Source organism: Taeniopygia guttata, chromosome 2 (assembly GCF_048771995.1).
Source record: "Taeniopygia guttata chromosome 2, bTaeGut7.mat, whole genome shotgun sequence".
Lineage (NCBI taxonomy): Eukaryota > Metazoa > Chordata > Aves > Passeriformes > Estrildidae > Taeniopygia > Taeniopygia guttata.
Genome location: NC_133026.1, coordinates 23,395,522 through 23,410,525, shown reverse-complemented (window position 1 = coordinate 23,410,525; position 15,004 = coordinate 23,395,522). Strand labels below are relative to the sequence as shown.

Here is a 15,004-nt window from a genome sequence, read left to right as displayed (position 1 = left end):
TACCTCCAGTTTTGTGAGATAACTGTATTGCCTTATAATGTTATATCTGGTAAATCTCCTAAAGGGGGAAATACCTTATCACTTAGTTTTATCAATTCCTCAAGAGAAGGGGCTGAAGAATTAACACCATCTGATTTAATTTATCAATGACAACAAAACAAACTATTTACGATCTATTTGAATTTGAAGCATGACAACCACAATTCAAGTTAATTTCTGGCAAAACCACTAAAAATAATACAGATGTTCTGATCTATAAGGAAAAAGATGGATTAACAGGCCTATGTCTCTTCAAATATGGGTTTTCTTAGCATTCTGGAAAGGAAATTATGTATTTGAAAAAAAACCCCATAAGCTCAATATTTTCTATATCTGCATAATTAGGCTGCTACAGACAAAATTTAATTTATTTTCACCTTCAACTGAAAAGGTTTCAGATTATTTTATTTACAATGTGTCCATGAATGGAAGCAGAGATTTTAATAATTAAAGTAACATTACAGCTGATATGAAACATATTAAAAAATAAGCTCCTAAAGTATCTGCATTCCTAAACGTGATGTCCCTCCATTTCAGATACCAACTAATTGTAATGAACTGGAATTAAAAAGAGTTTATTAGAAAACATGGCAAATGTGACCACTTGAGCTTGCACTTCACCAGAGTCAGTATCATGCTGCTATTAATGAGTTTTGTGTTGCCTATTGATGTCTTAGAAAATAACTCTCAGCAAGGTAAAAAGTCTTTTTGCAGGAATAAGAACTGCCTAGTAATGCACATGCCACTGCATTTTTTAGGAAATCTGTTATTTTTTAAGGAATATTCAGATATTCCTATTCTTCCTATTCTTATTTTTCCTATTCAGCAACTCTATCCTTCTATGTCTTCAATATCTGAAAATTTGCTTCCTAATATCCTCTGCAGGTTATCTATGGAAATCTTTGAAGAATGAAGTGTTTAGATGTGAAACTTCATGTTAAAATGAGTTTTAAATTCAACTGAAACTGAAGCCCCAAGAATAAAATCAGAACACATCCACATTACCATGAGGCATTATACCTGATGTTTTCTGTATCTTGTTGCCCTGTGCAAAGACATTCATCTTTTGCTATCAGTCTCCAGCACTGCTTCCTGTCGCCCCATAAATGATCAGAATTTCATCCATATACGTAGTATGTTTCACTGTATGTCAAAATGCATCCGTACCAATGACATTGTCAACTATTTTCAATGGTTCATTCTTCACATACTGCAAATTCCATTTAAAAGTAATCACATACCATGGTGATACATATTCTAAAAAGGTGCACTATGGTCATGGCAGCTCTTCAAAAGTATGTCTGCTACAGTCTTCATAGCAAACAGCAATGAAGTTATTTGAATGAGATAAATTTAAACTTCATCCCCTCTTACTTGTTGCCAAGCTTAAGATTCTGGGTGTGTTTGTTCGAAACTGTTAACACAGAGAACTGCAAAATAAAACCCAGACTGTCCCTACACAAAGTGAGTGTTTGAGAAATGAAAAATCAGATTTTCAAACTAAAACCAATTCCTATTGTTTTCAGATGTTCCACAGCTTTTTCTTGCTGGCATGTTCTTGACCAACATTTATGCATGAGGTAGTTTACTCCTTACAAACAGAACTGTTTTATCTAACAGAACCCAAGTTCCACACACACAACTACCCTTCCATGTGACAGAGATGAGCTGTAGATGCCAATGTGTGGGCTGACTCTGACTAGCAGCTAAGCCCCCACTGCAGTCACTCATTCCCCCACCAGCATGGTAGAAGAGAGAACTGGAAGGGCAAAAGCAACTGGAATTCATGGGCTAAGACACAGTTAGCCTAATAAGTGAAAGAAAACCAACCATCCAAACAACAAGCGAGGCACAGGCGATCACTCGTCATCTCCCATCAGCAGACTGACACCCAGCCAGTCACTGAGGCTGCTTTGAAACTCATTAAAATGTAATTGACTTGTTAAATAGTCTCTCACAGAAAATTAGCAGAGATTATGCACAGCCAATACTCCCACGGCAATACAAAGCATTAATACGACCTTAAGGATGACATTGCTACAACAGTTTATGTATATACTGCATTATTTATTACAGTAGCCATCTCATGATGGAGTTGACATAATGCTTGCTTTAACATTGGTACATTGATCATACCAGTAATAACATGCAACAGATTTGTCCATAATATAACATCTGCTCTTTCTTTCCTTCTCCTTTTGAAAAACTATGCACAGCATTGCAGCAAACATGTAACAGAAAAGGTTGAAAGAAAAGCTAGGAAAAGCATTACTTCAGTCTTACCTCGGAACTGTAATCTTCTACTGTGGTGGAAATTTCACTTTCCGGCTAAAATAAAATATTAAAAAATTTACAATTATGGCACTCTAAAATACTAAACAAGACATTTTCCATTTTACAGTATTTGAAAACACCAAGATGTACGTGAATTTGATAAGAGTGTATGTACAGCAATGGCCACCTTCACTTTCTGGAAATCCCAGCTTTAATAAAATAATTTTGCTGTTGAACTATGATCACAGAAACACTCTAATTACTTGACAAAATCATCCCACACCTACAGATGCAAAACAATATTTTGAAAATTTAACTTAATTTTCAGGGATTTATTTTTGTTTTTTTAAAAAGAACTAAGCAGTACCATGAAAAGAATTTGTCTCTGCTATATCAGTTTTATCTAATTAGGAACTTTCCTGGCTTAAGAACACAATCTTGTATAGAACATTATTTTCATACATGCAAAACTTTTGATGTTGACTAGAATTTTAAAACAAATAATCATCCTTCAGCTTCCATGGAAACCAAGGGAAAATAAATGGACAAAGACTCAAATCTTGTAATCTAATGAAGTAGGGGAATTAAGGGAACAAAGCCTTAACAAACTGAGCATAAATGTGCCATAGCAGATGCCTGAATGAAACAGCGTTATCTTGATGAACTACATAAACTGTATCAAGTTTGAGAATCAAAATGTTTATGGGAAAAGGTGCAAATTATGTACATAAGGTGCACTATCATGGAGTAAGTGCACTTGAAAGAAAAACTTGAAAACTTGAGAAGCGTCACCATGAGTTAGAACTACTTTGGCAAAACTGACATGCACATAATAGAGCTTGTCCAAAATTCACTTAACACATTTGCTAGATTCACAGTAAATGTCTCAATTTTATATTGAGTTCTATGAGGCTAACTTTCAAAGGAACATGGTACATTTTGCATCAGTAGATACAGGTGAAACTTGGAATGTAAACTGTGTTCTGTTTTGTTTTTGTTTTTTTTAAAGTAATCTACCACTCAGACCTCCTGAAGTTCAGCAGTTTTTACAATCCTAACAACATTGATTCTACATATTTTGAATCCAGTATGCAGCTCCAGAATGTAATTAACCTAACCAAAGGGTATTTTTTCATGTATAGAGTGCACAACATTACCTTTTAATATTTATTTGTAAGTTAGAATTCATACAGTGCATATAATTTTAAAAAATAAAAACCAGGTCCACCTCAAAAATAAGATACAAACTGAAACAGAAATCAAAATAATGTTTTAAAACTCTATGGTGACAAAAGTGCTTCTATTATGAAATACAAAATTAGTATTTTAAAATATTTCATTTTCACATAAATATATTTTATTCATATTATTTACATTTATATGAATATTTGTGTATATATACATTAATACAAAAAATTACATCTTGTTTGTATTCTATGTCCTTGGTCTAGGACAAAATCCTCTGGAAGAAATATAATCAGAGAAAACCGCATTATTTTTTTTATATCAGAGAAAACAAATATATGGTTGTTATCTTCTTACAAGTTTTCATGGTTTGCTGCAATTCAGGAGCCTACACAAAGAATGAGTAGAAGCATTCCTAGAGAATCTCGGAAGAGTTACTATAAATGTGCTTATATATAGCTAGATCTAAGAATACTTCAAATCTTTATATACAGCATGAAATATAGGCATTTCTCCAACATGCAAAAAACAGGAACAAGTAGTACCACTTCTTCAATAGTTTTACCTTGTAATGATCTTAAATTATGAAACAGTCTCTTGTTCTTAAGGAAGATGAAAAATGAATTTGTACATCTTGAGATAAAGTATAGATACACAAATCTAGTAGATAATTATAGAAAAATAGCTATGAATTTGCAGGTTGAAGCTTAGGCCAGAGTGAGAAAATATTAATTCTCATAGCAAGTTGATTTTTGAAAATAATTCTCTAGTTTTGTTATGTTAATTTGGCCAGATATGGTATTTTTTAAAAAGTTAATACATTGCTGTTCCTTTCTGAATACCAATCTACAATTAAAAAAAAAATCCTGAAATACTTTTTACAAAATTGTCAAAAAACATATAGTGCTCCATCAGTTTAGGTGTAAAATATCTGTTAGCAGCATAAATAATCTTTCTAAAACGTCAACTTCAGTCCTGGATCCAGTTCTTTGCATGTTAAACCCAAGTATTTTTGCCAAGGGATTCTGTGATTTTAAGGATAGAAAGATGGCCAAATGAACTCCAGTTAAATGCACTGTCTCCTGTGCTAAGGGGATCATCCAAACCCTACTAAAAATCAGTTAAAGAGAATTAAATCCTATGAGCTCACACATTACAGCCCAGACTGTAAGACTTAATGTTATTCTTTCACTGTCAGAATCTGTAACATTACAAATAGTCAACATTTTACAGGAAATCACCTTGCCCTCCAAGAAGCTATGTTACTTCCTAAATCCTGAGCAACTTTATTTCAAATAAAGTTCCTTTCATTATCAAGCTACCTGTTCTGTATGCCTCAATTCTTCTTTAGTCAACAAAAGAAATTAGGTTTTACTTAGCGCATTTGAGCCACAGAGGTCCAGTTTCAAAGAAAATAATTTAAAAAAATTCTTACTACACACTCTTAGCAACACAAAATCTTTTGACAGGATAATACCAAGAAGGCTATGTATCAGGTCTCTCAATGCTTCATGGAATTTGAAAAAGGTATTTGTTACAACTCACAGCTGTTTTGCACGTATCCTATTAATTATGTCCCACAGCATTTTCTTGCTGCAAACAGTTACTCTCTTCTGGCAAAATACTTAAACACCTTATTTAGTATTTTCTTCAGTGACAATGTAGTTGACTGCTAAAATACATTGAAGAGATATCTCAAAGACTCTTTGTAGGGAACTATCTCTATCAATTCTGAGATGGTACCTTTAATGAAAAAAAAGGCGTATCAGCCTGTGGAATACAGAAGGCCCATTTTAGAGTAACTTGTTTCTGTATGCAGTTAAGCACTGCTCAAAAGTCATGTTCTTGGACACTGGACACCCAGCAATACCCCAGGATTCACAAAAAAACTCATGTACAAAATTGGCCACAAAAACTGAAAAGTGATTTTCGTATTTCTTTGGAAAACTTCCATAAGTGACAATAAAATGTTTTGCAAGAACCAACATACAGTTGGTTTTAACCTACTTGAATTGCAATGGATGAAGGCACAGACTGAATATTCACAGAACAGAATTCTATCTGAAGGAAACTACTGACTTTTTTATGACCTCAGTGAAAACTGCCACAAAAATGTAACTACAAAAGGCTGGGTTAATTCTTGACCAAGTTATTTTGACTTGGCCATTTTCAGATGGATTTCTAGCAATTAATAGAGGATCACAAGTAAGTCCAATTAAGGAGACCATGATGTGAAGTGAGGCAAAGAGAGCGTAAAGAGAATATCCCAGACTTGAAACCCTCTCTTTAGGTCATTCTGAAACTTACGGGCCTTTAATACTTGTAGAACATTCTGAATATGAAGAGCTATTCTTTTATATTGCCTTATCATGTCTTCCTTAGCTCCTAGTATCAAAAACTATTCAACTCAAATTCCCTGGTAATTTATGACCCACACCTATTTACTATGATCAAATTTAAAATGAGTGTGTTTCAGTGGAGATAAACTGCTGCCAAAGCTGAATATAACTTGCAGCAAGGTACTGAACTCTGCAGTGTGTAAACCTCTGATGGTATCAGAAAACACCATCAACAGCGGTAAGTTACACATTCAATTAGGTTTTTATTCTTTGGTAACATGGCTTTATAAATGTTTAATCTAAAGTGAAATACCCTGTAATTGCAGAGACCATTCTCCAATACGGGTAATTTCTGTGCCACTAAGTATATTAAATATGATCTCTATACATAGATAAAGAAAGACATAATACCTGAGATTGTCTTATAAATCAAATACATTTGGCAAGTTATGCTGGCAATTTTCTGGCCAGATGATGAATAGAAAGAATGACTGGCTTCAATCACAACCATATGCTGCTGAGAATTTACTGCCTTCTCTTGTGGCACTGACTTTATTACTGAACAAACTTTTTCCAAACATTGCTTTTCTTAATTCTTCAATTTCAATACATGTTTCAATGGATGCTATATTATCTCACGATACTGGGCTAATTTTTATTACATTTTATTTATCCTTTTTTTTTCAATTCCTCCACCTTACCGTACATCTCAGAATAGCTATTTTCTAGTCAAAGCCCTTAGTTGCTCTTTGCTTTCTTGCTTCCACCACAGGATTGTCTTACCACATTCACCACTTATGCCTTTTCTCACTGAGGCATCCTCTCTGTTTCTCCATACTGCTTACATACTTGCTTATTCCTCTCACTTTTCTTCATCAGTTCTCAAGAATCCTACCCACTTGCTGATCCTTGTCTGTTGAAATCTCAGACACTAACAACTGGAATACCTTATAGAAATGAAACAATAAACATGAAACTTTACCAACCACTTCAGTTAACAGTTAAGCTATTCTAAAACTATTACCACAAGGATCTTTAAAAACCAAAAGACGAGTTAACTAATCCAACCTTAGTCAATTAGCAGGTATTCTTCATCACAGAACTTTGAACTTTTCTTTTTTAAGAAGCTTTGTATAATAGCTTTTACTATCCAGGTGACTCAAGGACAATTTTACTGTTAATTTCTTTTGCTTTTCTGGCATTAGGACATTCTTGCAAAGCAGTGTGCTCCAATCCATAGTTTCAAGACTTCCCAGAAAAGGTGATCTCAGCAATTATCTACCTTGGAAGAGACTTTTGCTTTCTTCCATTTTTAGCTGCAGAAGTCACAAAAACAAGCAATCCTAAACCCCAGATTTTAATTCAGTTATTAAAGTTATTAACAGTTCATTTTATGATGTGGTCTATTTTTTACCTCTGTATGGAAACGGACACTATGAATGTCAACACCTAAAGGACACTATGGATGTCAACACCTAAAGATATCAGGGTGCAACAAAATAAAGACAAAAAATACTCTCTTTGTGAAAACAAGACAAAGTATTCAACATGAAACAAGAGACCAAATAAATACCAACTGGCATTTCTCTAAGAAGTCTTGTAAATTGTTCCTCCAACAGTGGATGGAAACCTTAGAGATTACAAATGATTTCAGATGGAATGTAAAATATAATTGCTAAACAATGGTAGTTTTTCCAATTAGTTTCTGCAACTGAAGAGAACACAGGGGGATAGAGGAATCCACCCTTAGGAACACAGAAGTAAAAAAAAAAAAAAAGAAAAAAAATTGAATGACTGCAAAAAACCTTCTTTGTACTCTAAACACTTTTGTCCTCTCTGAAAAGAAACTCTTGTGCCTTCACAAAGGAAATAAGCTCTCAGAGGAGTATCTCTCTTTCACTTTCTGATATTCATATTGAGTAAGAGAACCCTTTTTTACTTATATTTGGACATGCTAATTCCACGGGGAACTTAAAATCATACTAGAAGAACTGCAGGGAAATAAAATACCCACATAACAACCACAGAGAAGCCCAGCCAAGATTTTTAGATAGACAGGCAAGTATAGTCAGATGTTCCAAGTCTGTATTTTGTGGTACAGAAAGAACAATTCTAAATATCAGTTCCAGTACAAGATCAATAAATAAGCAGAATCTAAGTTTAGCTAGAAAATGATCCTGCATAATGCTTCCAGTAATCCTGTCTCACTGTTCTGACACAGCAACCTACAACAACTTAACGTTGGGTGAAAAAGCAAACAGCTCAAAGCTGTAATTCTCCACGGCAGAGATTAGCCTGAAACTGCCTATTACAGTGGCTGCCATTTCAACTCGGCAAGCTCCAATCCAATTACTGTAATACAGCCTCTCTGTCCAAATCATTGCACTTGTAAGACTAAAACCGGTAAATTATGAGATTCACTGAAACACTTTTAGAGTTTTTCCTCTTCTATTAATATTGCAAAGACTTTATCAATCACCTTCCAACTACAAAATACTGATTATTTAAGTAATATGAGTAAGGAGGCTACAGACCATATTTAACAAATAATAATGCTCTTCCAGTTGGGAGAGGGGTGTTTTGTTGGTTTTTTTTTTTTTTTTGTGGAAGGGAATACTGGTTTAAAAGTCACTAAGTAAATCAACAGAGTCAAATTACAAATTCACATTATTCTAATGCTTATTCATTTAAAGTTACAATTTAAAACATAAAGAAACAAACCACCTCCCCCCAGCAAACCAAAAACCCCAGTGCATCTCCATATTTATTCATTTAAAGAAAAGGTAAGTTGCTTTGGGAGTAAGACAGACCTCAGAAAAATCATACCCCCATCTTAAGATGTATCTATGAATACAATCTTTAGCAAATGCAATGCAGATTTTTTTCCATTTCTAAAATCAACTGTGTATTGTACTGTATGCATTTAGAGGTCAACACAGGGCACTAGGACCACCCTGATCTAATTAGAAGAGCTTTGAACACAGGATCGGACTAGACGACCTCAAAGGTCCCTTTTAACCCAAGTTATTCTATGACTCTGTACTTTACCCTGTTTCTCCAACTGTACTAGAGATATTTATCCTAACAAAGGAAATATATTAGCAGAGTCTATCTGCAACTTCAAAATATATTTGATCAAGGAAATTACTTCAAAAAGTTGTCATATTTATGCAGACTATTGCATTATTAAAACAACAGTTTTAACTAGTTCTCTCAGAACATCTCTCTTCCCTAGCAGTCCTCTCTCAATAGCTGTAGACAACGGGATTCATTTTATAAAATGAATCTTTCTCTTCTCCTAGAAGGCAAAGAAGTCATATCTTCATCTAAGAAAACAGTTATTTTGTTATCAAATTTCTTACCTCCTCCAGGTAAACCTGAGTTCAACACACAGTTTTATTGAGTTACTACAGTTTTGAAGTCTTAACATGAGCTTTCTAAGAATTAAAAGCTACATATTAAAGGCACATACCTACAAGGTTCAAAATGTTTACTGTATTGATATATACTGATATATCTATTATTGATATATATATAATCCAGTGTATTATAGGCTTAAAACTGTAAAATAAATGGATGAATTACTCTACAAGTTTTCATTTGCATGTATAATTTAGTCTGTGTGCCTCTCCACTTTGGTACGTTTGGGGTTTTTTTTAACAAAAATGCAAAAACATTTCAAAAAGTGTAATTTCTCAGTCACTCCTCAGTTAATCAAAATTCAATAATGGAGCCAAAATCGCTACAAATGATGTATCCCAGCACAGGACAGGCAACTCAAAATGCAGAGCATTTGTCTGCACCACATCTCTCAAAAATTATTGTATTTATCTGCACAGACCTGGAAATCTGCATTGAGACGCTTCCTCAGAATGCCACTCATGTAATTGTAGAAGCACTGGTTTCACAAATGGACTAAGTTATTCTGTAAATAATATCAGCCTTTCTTGTCTCTTCTATCTGTAATGACATTACATGAATTCTTGTCCACTCAAAACTAAATTGGACTGCCAGCGTACGTCACACAGCATTTTCCACTCAGGGCATTTACTTTCAGCCAATGGCAATTAGGGTTATATTTCGTTAAGTAATAAAAGTAGAGTAACTGTTCGCCAATCTCTTAAGCCATCCAGTTATCAGTAGTGATTTCTAATTCATTCCTTGTCCTCATTAACCAGAGAGACTCAAATTACATCATAAATACAAGAAAGATGTTTAGTTTTGCATTTTGGTAGAGCCATAAGTGCAGAAATCAAAAATCCACTTCTATTTGCAACTTCTAATAAAATAAAATTAATTTGTGCACATTTAAGGAGTATAGCAGTACAATCACACTATCCATTCTCTACAGGGATCTGACTACAATAAAAAAATTATGCCAGCAGGCAAGTAGAAAGTGTCTTCTCTGGACATACTAAGTAAGACAGAGGAAGAAAGGAAATAGTGTGCAAAATCTCATCCAATTCCTTTATTTCCACTCTCAAAATGAATGGATTATTTTATGCCCACTCACCCCCAAAGTGACTGTTTATAGCCTGAGACAAACTTACCTCAATGGTGTAAGCTGGGGTGTGCTTAATAATTTCTCCACTATGCAAAGTCCTGATAATTGCAAAGTCAGCAGTAGCAGCTCCTCCCCTTCGACTGCTGCATGAGGATATTTCATCACTTCGAGATCGATCAGTTTCAATCCCATCTTGTATTGATTCTTCATCTTTGATGCTTGCTGTTTTCTTCTTCTTTTTCTGCTTCTTTGATCCATTTTGACCATCAGTTTGTGCCTTCCGCTGCCTAAATTGGGCAAGCTGTAGAGAAGACAAAATCTTGTTAAAGGTGAAAGTTTTCCTCTTTATTACTAATGAAATCCTCTACAAAGCCTTACCCACTCTTCTACATAAAGCTTCAAACTAATCTCTACTGAAAACAAGGTGGAAGTTAATATTGCATATGTGAGACAGACCTAGATTATTTTTCCATTTACATACTTTGCTTTAACAAAATCTTAAATGTAAACAACACTCAATTAATTCCTTTTCAGTTTCATACTCGCAAGTTACTGTTCCACAGACTGATACCTAAAAATCAAAACATTCAAAGGTAAAGGTACAAATGTCATTATAAAGGACAAATAAAATTAAATAACCTGATCTCATTTTTCAATTTCATAGGAACCTCAAAATAATTTACAGAAATTCCTTTAAATTTTTATTTCAGAGACAGATAAAAGCAAACTTCTCCTCAAGCAAGTATCATACAAAAATTTTTAAACAGTTTGCTATAACACAAAAAGCCAATCAAGTTAGTGAAAACACAAAGAAATAGCAAAGTAGCAATATGTATTAAGGGAATACTCTAAAACCAAAAAGTGAGCAGATTACAAGACACACTACCTTGTAGCAAAACATGCTGATGAGCAAAAAGTCACAGGTGAGCCAGGCACACAGTTTAAAAACCAATTAGTATGTAAGCTATTCAAATATGGTAAGACATTGCCTTTTGAAGAGCTTATCACTTTTAATCACTTTACAGTGGTTTACACAAGAAAATCCATTTAATTTTTTTTCTTAACAAGAACAGAAGTTTTGTTCAAATAAATAAAACGATCACATCGCGGTTTACCAATTAAAATTTAAAACTAAACAAATTAAATCTGAAAACAAGAATCATTACTTTTCAATTGAATCATCCAACATGTATTGTAGTACTTAAAGTACAATCCATTTCATAAATGTAGCTCCAATGTAAAGCATACAAATAAAGACCCTAAAGCTTTAAACTTTCAACATCAACTAATACACAAATATCATTTTAAATAAATAGGCTTTTTAAAATAAATAGGCTGCAATAGTAAGAAAATTGTAAGAAAACAAATACAGAAAAGATAGCATATTTGCTCATGATATTCACCAGTCGAGAAAGCCAAGCTTCCATCCTACTTATTCAGGAACCCCCAAACCGAACAGGAAACACGGATCCTCTTTCCCAGCCACTGTTTGGTTACAGTGCAGGATGTCACCTGAAGGGTTTTCTAGCTCTCATCTGGTCCCAAGAGAGCTGAGAAGCCCCAGTCTAAATGCATCACTGAGAGATCAGTTCTGACTTGTGGCTCTTTTATGCTTTTGTCCCTTTATTTGTATTTCTTCGTGGGTTTCTTCAGCCTCTTCTCCTTTCTTAGGACGACAGCTCGGCATATGGCTCCTGCTCTGTTTACAGGAGGAGGACCTCAACATGTGCTGAGCCAAATATGCTCACCTAAGTACTTAACACTTACCTCCTCCCTATTACTTTTCTAATTAGTTCAACTTTGTGATTTTTTCTGTTTTTTTTTAAATATATATCTTCTGTTATTTCACAAAAATCCATTCAATTCAAAAAATTCTAAACAAGAAAAGAAAGAATAATCTCCTTCTAGTTCAAAGTTTAAAAGGGAAAAAAACCCTAAAACAGCCAACCAACCACCACCAAACCCAACTAAAGAGAAATTTCATTTCTCAAAATGATTTCGTTTCTCAAAAATGGGAGGGCTAAAGGTTCCAGTTGTTCTGTTAGGATATTACTACATTCTCCTAAAACTTCAAGTTTATCTCAATAAAATAAAATATTTTCAGTTTATCTTATCCAAAAGAAAAGCAGAATTTGTTCAAATGTCCCAATGACAGAAAGCAAACAACCTGACTTCAAGTGTAACTACTCAGAGAATTTGCTTCTTCAAATGTTTTATTTCTAAGTAATAAATTACATGTACTGCCACTGGTCAAGAACTCTGTTCCCCAACTTGATTGAAACCTTCTGTAATGGAAAGTTAAGTTGGCTTTTTTAAAGCAGCTTTACAGTCTTTATTTGTCTACAAAATTAGATGTGTAGCTCAAGGACAAATGAATTACTCCTGGTCTCTCCTCAAGTATTTTGCATATTTTAACTGAAGCATCTGGGCATGCCAGATTTCCCTCCTTTCAAAATTAAGATGTCGACTTTCACTTCTTCAGAATTAACAGATTAAAATCTACCATGGCAGTTACAAGCAAATCCTATTTCTTTTTCTGTTTAAACACTGACAAAGATGAGCACATATGAAAGCTAAACACATGTGAAAATGAAAATGTTACATTTTTGTATTACACAAGTTCTCAACTGACAAATTCCGTATGAGGATCTAGGACTTTGGAAATAACTGCACCAGTAGAGATAGATGTATGCACAAATCAGAGCACTTTTAACCCCACACATTCAGGTACAGAAAGAACTGTCCAGCTATTAATGCAACATAACTTTAAATTCATATTTTTAATCAAATTTTAAGAGCTAGAAATAAGAGAAGCAGCACAGCAAAAAGCTCCTGCTGACCAAACACATTCTGTGATGCTTACATCAAAACGGGAGTCTCAGATACCAAATTCCTTCTCATGAACTACAGTCGAGGATCTATCATTGTTCCAATGACAAGCAGTGAAAAGTCCACCAGCAGTCATGGGAGCCAAGGAAAACAAATTCTTTAGAACTAAAATTTTCAGTTAAAAAGAAAAATACTTCCAGATTATGTATTTCTAGAAAAATAGATTTGTCCACAGCAAACAAAATGTGAAACAAATACACATTGATACAATGTCTTCCTGACTTCCAGGCACACCAGCTTAATTACACCACAACTAAGCCTGTGGAGAACTTAATGCTGCTTCCATCAGTTCTGAATCTGCAGTTTTGAAACAATTAAATGTCAAGTCTCTGCTGAGTTTCAAAAATTGCAAGCAAGAGCCAAGTGTGTAAACACAGGAGGTACTCGAGGAGGAAGGATGCAAAGAAAAGCTGAAGAACATTCAGAACAGGCTCTCTGCATTGATATGCCTCTGAGAACCAACAGAGAATGAGCATCTTACCCTGGGAAAGCATCGGGAACAGTCAGCCATGATCCACTTAACACATTTTTAGCACACATGAAAACCAATCCAGAGCATTTTTTAATACTGTTCACCTATCTGTCAAGACATTGCCTCCAGCTTCTCCCATCATGCTGATAAGATCTTGCTTGGATCCTGCAAGCAGTACTGAATCCCGTTAAAAATTTCACCTGTATTTTTTAGTAGAGAAGAACAATTGATTTCACTCCTTGACTCTCAGCTTTTGCAACTAAATAAACTAACAACTTGCAATTCCCAGTTTACAGATTCTTTCAAGTCCCGCTTCTGGGCGAAAACCCAATACTCTTGGAAACAGGCATGTTCACTTCATAGCATTTAGAAAAAAATAAATTATTGTATGAAATATTTATCTCAAATATCCAGTGTACAATGAAATGAGAATGAAAATATGTTTCTTTCCTTTTAATGCATAAAAAAGGACTATAAAATTGTGCAGGAAGAATTACTTGTTTATTTCCAGATTTTCAGAAGTGCCATTTACAACAGCTATTCAGCTTTCCATCAGTTTGAAAAATAGGAAATGGATACTAGCACTAAATTCTGTTACAAGATGTTGTCTCTTATAAACAGAAAAACACTGGACTACAAGAGAGCAGCATGCAGACTGACAATGGGTATACTTTTCAAAATCATTTCCCACAGCAAAAGAACAACTGAATAGAAGAACCTAGGTATTTCGATGAAACATGCATTTATCTAGTTCTATTTATAACTTCCTACTCATTAATCCCAAACCAATATACTAGCATCAATTGCCACATCACAGACTGCACCAAAACTACCAACACTCTGGTACAAGACAATCTTAACTTTTAAAAGCCAGTATCCTCCAGCTGGCAGAAAGTTAGAAATGTGGAGAAGAATCAATCACTATTAGGAACTAAATACTTATCCTTGAGACAGAAGGGAACTAACTTGCAGAGTTGAGAGGATTACTTGTGTAAATCATGTCAGTTATGACAGTTAATGTACTGCTATAATTACAACAGCAGCATTATTTATTTATTCAGCCACCTTCATCAGATTCTGTCCTCTGGCACTTGTGCCAGCAATCTGGACTGTTGGGTAACACTGTCCATTGATTAGTTACAAATATGGTCTGACTGAACTATTTCTAGAGTAAAAGTCCATGTTAAAATAAAATTTGGCTCCAACATAATGCGAAACTTAATCTCATAAGCACTTAAAAAAAAGTTTGAAATAAAGCTGCAACATTTAATCACTACCTATATAACAGTAGAAGACATTACT

At 34.3% G+C, this 15,004-nt stretch overlaps 1 protein-coding gene across 7 annotated transcripts in view; it reads right to left on the bottom strand.

Annotated features, from left to right (window-relative positions):
* The window catches only part of AKAP9 (A-kinase anchoring protein 9), a 105,238-nt gene that overhangs the window by 69,798 nt on the left and 20,436 nt on the right, over positions 1-15,004 (bottom strand). For 6 of the 7 annotated variants that reach the window (XM_030264660.4, XM_030264665.4, XM_030264662.4 and 3 more), the window contains exons 2-3: positions 10,388-10,642; positions 2,323-2,367 (exon numbers count right to left, since the gene is read on the bottom strand). In XM_030264660.4, coding sequence (XP_030120520.4) covers positions 2,323-2,367; positions 10,388-10,642 — 300 coding nt within the window. The remainder of the gene's footprint in view (positions 1-2,322; positions 2,368-10,387; positions 10,643-15,004) is intronic. The other variant, XM_072925518.1, reaches the window with a different exon arrangement.